The sequence below is a fragment of the Poromitra crassiceps genome, assembly GCF_964638095.1.
Source record: "Poromitra crassiceps genome assembly, chromosome: 2".
In the NCBI taxonomy this organism is placed as follows: domain Eukaryota; kingdom Metazoa; phylum Chordata; class Actinopteri; order Beryciformes; family Melamphaidae; genus Poromitra; species Poromitra crassiceps.
In genome coordinates, this window is record NC_139624.1 from 31,973,991 (window position 1) to 31,984,755 (window position 10,765).

Consider the following 10,765-nt stretch of genomic DNA (forward strand, 5'->3'; position numbering starts at 1 on the left):
GACCCCGGCCCCTCGGAGATTCCAGGCCGACGGGCTGCACTCTTCGCTCCGCACCACACAAAAGGCAGCTGGCTGCGTGCTGCGGAATTTGGGTTCAGCAGGATAATCTTCACAAACGTTAATCACTTTTATGCCTTTTGAAGCATTTTCTAAAAACTGCGTAAAAAAATGCATTTATATGTTCCAAAAGTCATAAAAGTTATTAACGTTTGTGAAGATTATCCTGCTAACCACAGACCTTATTTTATGCATTTAAGTGAAATCCCCATTCTAAAACCCCATTAATTTTTCCCCTGACGAACCCGGAAGTATACTTCCGGACTCATTCCTGCGGTTCTCTATTGTATCAATTAAGCCCCTGAATCGGTACAAAGCAAACGAGCTACAGGTGTGAATACACCCTGAGATTCTTTTAAGGGTAATGGCAGCTGTTGCAGGTGACATGACCCATCTACTGTCTCTAACCATGGAGACACGGGGGCACTTTTTTCAAGTGCATGAACAGAGAATTTACACCGTAGATGTGTATGGATATTTTCAAATGCAATTACTTGTACTTGTACCCAGTTGGTATGAGTTAAGAGTTCTCCTGGATGAACACATGAACCCTACTTTCAAACTAATAGGGCATATGAAAATGTGCATACATGTAGGTGCACAGTGACTCCCGCAGTAATGCACTGACATTAGATATTCATAGTGCCTGTGAACCATACAGTAATGCACTAAGCTGCTACAAACTGATATGTGAGTTCTTAGCATCTAGAGGGTTTTAACATCACAAGTAACAGAACAAGAGCATTGAGTCTTCTCTCAGCCCCGGTGGCTCTGTACTGCTGTGGGATCTTTTTGGCTGGCACAGTTTTGGTCAATTTGGTTTAGATCCCAGAGACCAAAGATGACCCCCCAACGCCACTATCATCCTGATTTTGATGGAGGTGGAAAATGATGGCCTAAACACTGTTGCCCCATAAATACACTGAGTACATAAGGTAACATTTTACTATAAGTCACTAAATTAAGCATTAACTAACCATTAATTAACAGTTAACTAATGTTAACTGTTAACTAGGTATTAATTTATGCATTATTTAATAGTTTAGGTGCTTAGTTAAAGATTAACTAAGGGTTAGGTGACGCTTACTAATGCTTATTAAGCATGAACTAACCATTAATTTAGTGACCCTTATTGTTAAGTGTTACTGTATATGAAATATTAGGGACACTTTACTGTTTTTATGAAGTACATGACTTATGAGGTGAATCCAGGTAAAAGCTATTCTTATTGATTTTGATTATAAATCTATACCAATCACAAAAGGAGGAGCTATAAAGAGAAGTGTAACGAAAGAGATTTTAAATGGGGATTTTTAAGCCTTGAGACAATTGAGATGTGGATTGTGCAAAGGGGCTGCAACTCAATAGCAGGAAGATGCTCCTAATACTTTGCACATTATGTGTATATCATTTAAAATGCCTTTTGGATGTGGTTAATATGCTCTTTGAAGTCCATGGGTGCCTTGTGGAGAGCTGTAAACATTCATGTTGGTGTTTGTTTCAGTTGGATTTCACACATCAAACAAAATACAGATACATATTTGGAGTAGCTTTGTTAAAACGGGGAAATAACCATTTCATTTTCATGTACTGGACCAGGGAATGTACTGATGGAAATGAATCATATGGTTTATATAACGGCAAAAGGGCTGTGTCCTGCTTGACGTGTCTGGATTTATACAGACACAAAGTTCACTTTTTGTCCAAACTTGTTCAAATCAGTTCACATTTAATAACCCAGTATGACAGACAGTTGATTTTTGTTTCAGATCAAGGTTGCAGATCGCTGTGTGTGTCTGTGTGTGTGCACACGCGCAAATCCTGCTGATAACAAACACAAAGCTGTTTTTTCCATGAAAAAGGTCAGCATTGAAGGACATATTTTGACCACAAACACATCTATGACATTACGTTAGTTCATGCTTTGTTTTGTAAATACAAGAAGAATGTGTTGGCCAGGGTGAAAGGGACGCTTGTTTCAGGAGACAATAGAACATGACAGATTCTGATGGTGCCTTATACTGTAGGCCTACTGTATTTGGGTGAACAGATTGCACCTCTCCATGTAGAACTGAAACATTAAACTCAACTGTTGACCCTTTTCATTCTCAACGGTGTACAATAAACAACCATGCATTATCTATCTCAATCAAATCAGGCAGCTCAATGTGATGTAGCCTAAAATAAAGTGACCTGTTTAACTCAGTCATATTTTGATTGTATTGCATTTATTAGCTTAACGACCTGCATGATGATATTATTATGGCCTGTTCATCTCATCTGATTGCATAGCTCACTTAAATGTAATGTAATTAATGACTCATTAACTGAGGCAGAATCGTTGACAGTTTTATCAAATTTCCATATCTCTGTGGGTTTTCAGGAATAATGTTCACTTGAATTTGTGGCATTTCTGATCAAATGTCAAAGAACTAAGGCTTATTCATTTTCTTTCATAAAAAGACTTTCTATGCACACAAAAATTCTAACTCTGTGTTAGTGAGCACCAAAATAATCCATCCACCTGAGGTGTGGCATATCAGATGCTAATTAAACAGCATCATTATTGCACAGGTCAGCCTTGGGCTGCTTACAATAAAAGAGCACTCCACAATGTGCCATTCTATCACACAACAAAATGCCACAGGTGTCGCAAGTTGTGAGGGAGCGTGCAATTGGCATGCTGCCTGCAGGAATGTCCACCAGGAGCGGCTGCCTGGCCTGTTGGACATTTAATGTTCATTTCACTATCATAAGCCGTCTCCAATGTGTTATGCTGCCTTCAAATGGACTGTTGTGACGTGAGCTTGTTATTATGGTAGTGAAATAAAATGAACATTCAATTCACAGGCAGCAGCTCTGGTGGACATTCATTCCTGCAGTCAGCTCCCTCATAACTTGCGACATCTGTGGCATTTTGTCGTGTGATAGAATGGCACATTCTAGAGTGGCCTTTTATTGTGAGCAGCCAAAGGGACTGTCACGCCTGTGTCAAATCATGCTGTTTAATCAGCATCATGATGCCACATCTGTCAGTTGGATGGATTATCTTTGCAAAGGAGAAGTGCTCACTAACACGTATTTCAACAATTTTGAGGGAAATAACCCTTTTGTGTGCATAGAAAAGGTATCTAATTTGAACTCGTTAAAAATTGAGCTAAAACAAAAGTGTTGCGTTTATTGTAACAATGTAAAATGTAACAGGCTAACGTAGGCGACATACCATGGGTACATACTAGTCTACCCCAGTCCAGTAGGTGGTGGTAGAGCTCCAGAAAACCACAATAGATGGACTCGAGTCTCGACATGAAAACCAGGAAGAACAAACTTGCTGCTGGCTATGGCTGCAGCTCTGCTAAGCTAGCTAGCTACCTGCTTATCCATCCATCGTCTCTGGCTAACACGATGGAGCAAATCAGTGAACCCCCTGAAAATACATTTACCTGTCAGTTGTGTGGTTTAACGACGCCTTTCACTTACTACGGCCAGAAACCACCAAACACCAGAGCCATTGTGTAAGTGACGATTCAATTAGTTTATAAACTCCTCGCTGCTGAGTGTCTTTAGTGCTCTGGAGCTAGGGATGCTAATGCTGCTAGCTACAACGTTAGTTTGTATCATCCATACAATGCTGCAATCATTCATTAAAAATAACCCTCAAGAGATGTGTAGCGTTACATTGCATGATGCTAAACGCAAAACTAGGCCCAAGTGTAACGTTAGTTTAACTCGTTGCTGTTTTCCCTAACAAATCATAGAAAGCTAATGTAACGTAACGTTACTGATACTCTATTCAAGAACTTTGGGAAACGCTGGATTGACCCTGCCTGACGTTCATCTCCTGTCTCCACCATCCACTAGGTTGCTTGAAGAGTGTTTTGTGACCAAGGACCCCTTCAGTCCAGACAAGGAGAAGTTTCTTGTGTTGGGGTCTAACTGCAGTCTGTGCAGCAGCTCTGTTTGTGTTGGATCGGTAAGTTTTCCAAGTTCTATGACTGTATTTCAAGTTAAAGTTCAGCACATGATTAGGGCGTTGAAGCACTGGTGTTGTCATCCTGCTCTTGGGGCGAATGACGTCATTGATAAGGGGTGTGTGAGTGCGTGCTTGCTTGCATGCATGTGTCCTCCACTGGCTTCTGACAGCATTTTAGCTTGAGTACAGAAGCTCCTACTGTAGAAAAATGTAGGAACAGAAGAAAGTAATTTAGGAGCATGATAATTGAATATAGCTTTTCACGTTTTCATTCGATGTATATTATTTTCATTAGAACTGTGCTGAGTGAGTATCATGACTCTTGTCCTTGAAATATGTAAAAATCGGTGTATAATTGTAGAATGTCAGTGAGAAAATAAATGTTAACCCTGAGAAAACATACTGTTTGCAGGTATGTGATCGTGCAACAATAGCTGAAATGGTGTTCACTGGTGTTGAACCTCTTCTGCTTTCTCTTTTCTTTCAGGACTGCAGTCTTTTCTACACCAAGAGGTTCTGCATGCAGTGCGTGAACAGGCACTTGGACCAGTTCCCTGCTCAGATTCAGGCTGAGCTGGCCAAGAAGAAGCAGGGCTCCAATGCTGCCGTCTCATGACACCTGGACGCACGCTCAGAGGTCTATCCTCCGTCTTATGACACCTGGGTGCACACTCAGAGGTCTATCCTCCGTCTCATGACACCTGGGTGCACGCTCAGAGGTCTATCCTCCGTCTCATGACACCTGGGTGCACGCTCAGTCAGAGGTCTATCCTCCGTCTCATGACACCTGGGTGCACACTCAGAGGTCTATCCTCCGTCTCATGACACCTGGGTGCACGCTCAGAGGTCTATCCTCCGTCTCATGACACCTGGGTGCACACTCAGAGGTCTATCCTCCGTCTCATGACACCTGGGTGCACACTCAGAGGTCTATCCTCCGTCTCATGACACCTGGGTGCATGCTCAGAGGTCTATCCTCCGTCTCATGACACCTGGGTGCACGCTCAGAGGTCTATCCTGGGTCCCCTGCCCACCAACCTGAGGGAAAGACTCAACGGCATTTATCCATTGCACCAGTACGGCTCTGCACCTCTACTGGCCCTGCTGTGGTTTTGGTGCTGCATCACACAAGCAATCCTGTCTGTGTAAGAGGGCAACATGCAGTCCTGTCTGTGTAAGAGAGCAACATGCAGTCCTGTCTGTGTAAGAGGGCAACATGCAGTCCTGTCTGTGTAAGAGGGCAACATGCAGTCCTGTCTGTGTAAGAGGGCAACATGCAGTCCTGTCTGTGTAAGAGGGCAACATGCAGTCCTGTCTGTGTAAGAGGGCAACATGCAGTCCTGTCTGTGTAAGAGGGCAACATGCAGAAACCAGAATGAAAGCTGCCAGTAACACATGTGCAATGCCAGCACTCTTCTGTTACACCTGAACTGAACTGTGGACACAGCATATTGGAGAAACACATTGACTGTACTTACTTATCTAGCATGACTGTACTGTATGCAAGAGTAAAAACATAGAAGAGGCCATTCTTGTGGTGTCAGGCATGGATGCATCTGGGGTGTGAAATTAACACCAGCCACTGTGAGTGAAGTGAGCGCGCAGCAGGTGTCACTTTTGTTTTTGGACCCTCGGTTCTCCACAGGACACTGAATGTCCGGTTCAGCCTTCTGAAGGAGCGGCTCCTCACCGAGGAATGGTCAGAATTTCTGACTGGATAGAAGAGAGAGAGACTTAACTAGAAGAGAGGGTAGAAAGGGAAGCAATTTATAGATCAGCTCTGCCTCAACATGCCCGGACATGTCTGAATCTGCCTCCTCTGTCTCAACCAATCAAATGCTGTTGTTGGGTCTTGGTCCTGTGACTGGCAATAATAAAAGTCACACGTAGGCATACTAGGCATTGAAGTAACACTAAAGGTCCTTACACATCAAGAGCAATGCGAATATACGGCACGAAATTGCGATGCGAGTTTTGACCCACCTGTCAATCACAGCCACAGATGTGTACACACGTCGGAAGCGAATTTCTGAAAAATCGACCTTGGTTCGAAAAAAGTAAACACCGCAATAACGCTCAGCGAAACGTCACCGTTGGTATGCACGGTTGCATTAACTGATATAGGTTCGGAAAATATTATTGACGAAAAAAACGCTCCCGATGTGTAAGGACCTTAAGCAGTGCAGGTGTCTGTGCAATTTCAACTTGGGCAGTCATTTGATTGGCTGTACGTCGGGCACGTGGTGGGATTAGCGCGAGCAAAATGGCCGACAGCTTTAGATTAGCTAACAAGCTAATGCTAAATTACTGATGTTATCAGACATAAACATTAAAAGTATGAATCAGGGTTAGGGTTAGACCATACATGGGCAACATACGGGCCGCATCCGGCCCGGGCGGCGCCCCCTGTGTGGCCCGCGATGGAATGGCAATGTTTTTTTTTTTTGTTTTTTTATACAGTGCACCTGAACGCAACATGCAAGATACCCGCTGAATAAGTGTCCAAATGTTCATGTCATTCTGGCCAATACTCTTCTGTTATAGCATTTCAGTCTGGAATGTGGAATATCTTTCAATAATATTTATGACTAAAAGGTCATGTGTAAGAAATGACTGTTCTACATTGAAGTAGAAATTTAAATAATTAACTTTTGGTTTTGGATTTATTTAGCTTCAAGAGTGCATTTTTGTTCTTGTGTGACCCTCAACACAGGCTTTGAGAATTCCAGGCCACTTACTGATACTTAAATGCTTAAATTAACCCACTCATATTCTGGTTTATTTCAAGAAAAACATTTCGGCTATTCGAACTGGTAACTTTAAAATCTAGCAGCCATATTGGCAGGTGGTGAAAAAAGTTAATTTCAAGCCCTGCAGGGAGAGCAGGTGGTGACATAGGAGTGAGTGAGAAAAGGATCAAATATTGGTGGTTAAGACTGAATAATGACATCACAACTGTTAATATAAAAATGAGTTATTCCTCTAAACCTGGCTTCAAATGCCCAAATTTTTTCGCGCTGGCGCCATTCAGCCCTCAGCAAAAACTGGTAGCGAGGACATTTTTTTGTGGCCCTCTCTATCATCAAAGTTGCCCATCCATGGGTTATGGCATGACAATATTTGTTTGGCCCCCGGCAACAATCTGGGTTTCTCATGTGGCCCCCCATGAAAAATAGTTGCCCACCCCTGGGTTAGACCCATGGGTTAGACCCCGTTGTGGACCCTGAGCCGAGCACTTCCGGTAGGGCGAGCCGATTCCGAATCTGTAAGCCGAGTAGATCCTGTACCTACACAGGTTTAGGAGCAGTCATCTGAGGGCAGCCCCTCCCCCCCCCCCCCCCCCCCCCCATATGCATAGGCTACTCCTGATTGGTCTATCCCCTCATTATACAAACGGACACCTCGTGCTTCAAACTGACACCTTGTGCTACAAAGGACACCTCACATATAGAACAGCTGCACCGCTTATAAATGCTTATACATTTTTATTGTTTCATCACTTTTTTTTAGAGGTTTGGTGAAATTTCCAAAAGTACTGAACTGAAAGGATGTAAGGAAAATACTGCAGAAGCTTTTTAAAGTGCATTATCTACTGTTATTCTTTCATAGTATTGACTAATAACTGGCTATGAATACAATGAGTTTGTTCGAACAGCTAGAATTTAATATTACATTTTTTTCTTTGAATAATTTCAAAGTTCAAAATTGCTGTAAGATATAAGGGACAAAAAAATCAATAAACAAATAAACAAAAAGAACACTGGCACTGCTGCCTCTGTTAACACCCACAGCTCGTTCAGTCCAACTCAATTACTACTGTATACTGTAATACAAAGTTTACTTATTACATTCCCCAGGCTGGTTTTTACAGGTTGTTAACCAGGCAGAATTCATTGAAGTGATGTAAGAGAATTGTGTAAACAAGTGTATATGTATGTATGTACGTATGTATGTACGTACGTATGTATGTACTGTATATATATATATGTGTGTGTGTGTGTGTGTGTGTGTGTATATATACAGTATACATACATATATATATATATACTTTTTTTTATACTGTACAAGAATGAATAGCACAAATAGCTTCTTCTGAAGATAGAAAACGAGCCCCCATGTCTCCAACTACACTGTTTGCAGACAATCCAGGAAGACAGGAGCAAAGTCGAGGGTTGGCACAAACTTAAACAGTATTATCCTTTAAGCCTGGGTTATGCATGTGTGAACTCATTCTCTTGCTCCATTTCTTTGGAGCTGCTCGTCTAATCGGTTTGATCAGAATATGTTTTGAGCCATGGGATCCTTATCTAGAACTAGGGATGCACGATATATCGGCAATCATATCGGTATCGGCAGATGTTAGTTATTTTTTAACATATCGGTATCGGTCCGATGTTGCAATGTTAATATCGGTTATCGGTATCAGCCAAATTCTTCACATTGAGATGAAATAATGCAGTAATTCTATGATTTATGGGCTTTTACAAATGTTTTTGAAATAAAGAAATGCATTACTTTTTCAAATTCAGTGTTTACATGTGTTTTTCAGTATGTACAAAATGTTATTATCATAGAAATGTGTTTTTATACAGATCATATCGACACCGGTAAATATCGGTTATCGGCCATAACAGCAATGTCAATATCGGTTATCGGCATCGGCCAAAATCTTCATATCGGTGCATCCCTATCTAGAACTCTGCACATAGTTTGTAATGCAACATGTCACAAATGCATTGCGGATCAAGTGTGATCCCAGCATTAACATTGCATCGCAGATAGCCTCACTTGATCACAAAATGCTTGGCTGTTTTCAGGGGTTAATTGAAACGGCATGGCCTTGAAGGGCTCAGTGATTTGACTGGCAAATCCTGTGCCACACCGGCTAGAGGGAGTTGAAAACAGGACATCACAAACTCCTGGGCACAAGGGAGCGCTTACTGTTGTTGACAAGTTACCGGTACTCACTTACAAGGCATTAAGTCTGGCATGTATCGAAACTTATTTGGATCATTTCCAGGTCTTGGAAAGTTAGGGAATTTCACAAAAACCATGGGAAAATAATGTTCTGTTCCACTATGCATGCTTGGGAAGACAAGTTTCACATAGATATATAGACCCTGACCTACTATCATTTCACATACTAGCAGAATACCTGTCCCTGTGTGGCTGGCCATTTAGTCAGGCCTCTCAGTTGGCATGCAGCTCTCCTCTCTCTCCCCAGGGGGTTTTCATAGTCCACTTCCCTAGCCTAACCGCTCAGCTGTGGGCACCTCCACTCTCTATGGTGCTGAACCTGTCTTGAGTCATTTGGGCCACAAATTAGCCATTTTTGCCCTTTTAGTTTACCCTAATTACCTAATTCAAAAATCCGGCCCCCTTAGGTCACCCGCAGCTGTGACCAAACACACACTCACAGACACTTTGCATTCTTATTATAGGTGATAGCTGTTGTAAAGATTAACTCATTGCCATTTTTCCCAGCCACTATCTGTAATTGTCATATAAAACACCAATCAAATTGTCAAATCTAGTCACGGTAATAAAGTCTGCAATTTAGAAATGGCAACTGGGAGAATCCTGTAACTGCCTCAGAAGAAAAATGGCTGTGAATGTTCGAGGTATGTCATCAAATCTCCAAATCGAGTGTTTCTTTAAGAGCTGCACCAATTGTGTTGCCTTGGTGGTGTTTCACTCCCAAGCACACGCAAGCAATTACAACCAACCAAGTACACAACCCAAAGCCCTGGCATGGGTGCCAAAGTCTGACAGCGATAGGCTCCAGGCCAACAGTGACGGAAGGCCTTTTTTACCCAAGAGCTGATGTCATCCCAGTGCAATGAGCTGATTTGTGCATAAGTAGGGGTTGGGTTTCCTGATAAAGCCTCGTGTCAGTGTCCCTCCATAACCCTGGAAGTGGTGACCTCAGCTTAACTGAATAGATCTGCAATGATTCAATCAATCTGTCCAGATAAAGTGTGCTGAATCCACTCATGATTGATTGATTTATCTATGGTACATTTAGCTATGTAACCTTATTTATCAGATTGATTCATTTGATAGTATTACCTAAGAGAAACATATTATACTCCTGCAGCAATATAAACCTATTAATAGCATGAGGTTAATGGGTGTCTTCCAGTTGGTTTCTTATCTCTTTTTTTATTATCTTTTTTCAACATTACATTAATTGATGTGATAATCTAATTCGGATGGGGTGGGATCAAAACTGACACTTTAGTTTTCAGTTCACGAAGCCATTTTCAAAAGCTTGATATTAAACAAAACAAAATGAATGATAAACCATGAATGCTTTTCTTTACAACGACGTCGTCGCTTACATTTATGTTTATGTATTTAGCCCATCCCCTACAGTACCGCTCGGTGATTGTGCCATTTTCAACTTATATGTAAGTATGGAGTTCTATCCTATCCTGTGTGTGTATGTGTGTGTGTGTGTGTGTGTTCCTATCCTGTGTGTGTGTGTGTGTGTGTGTGTGTGTGTGTGTGTGTGTGTGTGTGTGTGTGTGTGTGTGTGTGTGTGTGTGTGTGTGCGTGTGCGTGTGCGTGTGTGTTGCATGTGCCCCGTTCTAGTTCAGCCCACTGGTTCAGCCCCGTTCAAGAGAGCACGATGGGCGGTCCTAGTGCGCGCAGACCAATGAATCGCCTTCTCTGTTTAAATAGACTCCGATGTCAATTTTCTTCCTTCACTCGTAGCTCCCTCCTCTAAAAAAC

At 42.1% G+C, this 10,765-nt stretch overlaps 1 protein-coding gene across 1 annotated transcript; it reads left to right on the forward strand.

Moving 5' to 3' along the window:
* Positions 1–3,462: 3,462 nt before the first annotated feature.
* cdpf1 (cysteine rich DPF motif domain containing 1) lies at positions 3,463–4,715 on the forward strand (the record flags this gene model as incomplete). Its single annotated transcript, XM_083659292.1, has 3 exons — positions 3,463–3,572; positions 3,919–4,030; positions 4,518–4,715. The coding sequence occupies 3 exons, from the start codon at positions 3,463–3,465 to the stop codon at positions 4,644–4,646; spliced, it is 351 nt and encodes a 116-aa protein (XP_083515418.1). The 3' UTR covers positions 4,647–4,715.
* Between the last annotated feature and the right edge of the window lie 6,050 nt (positions 4,716–10,765).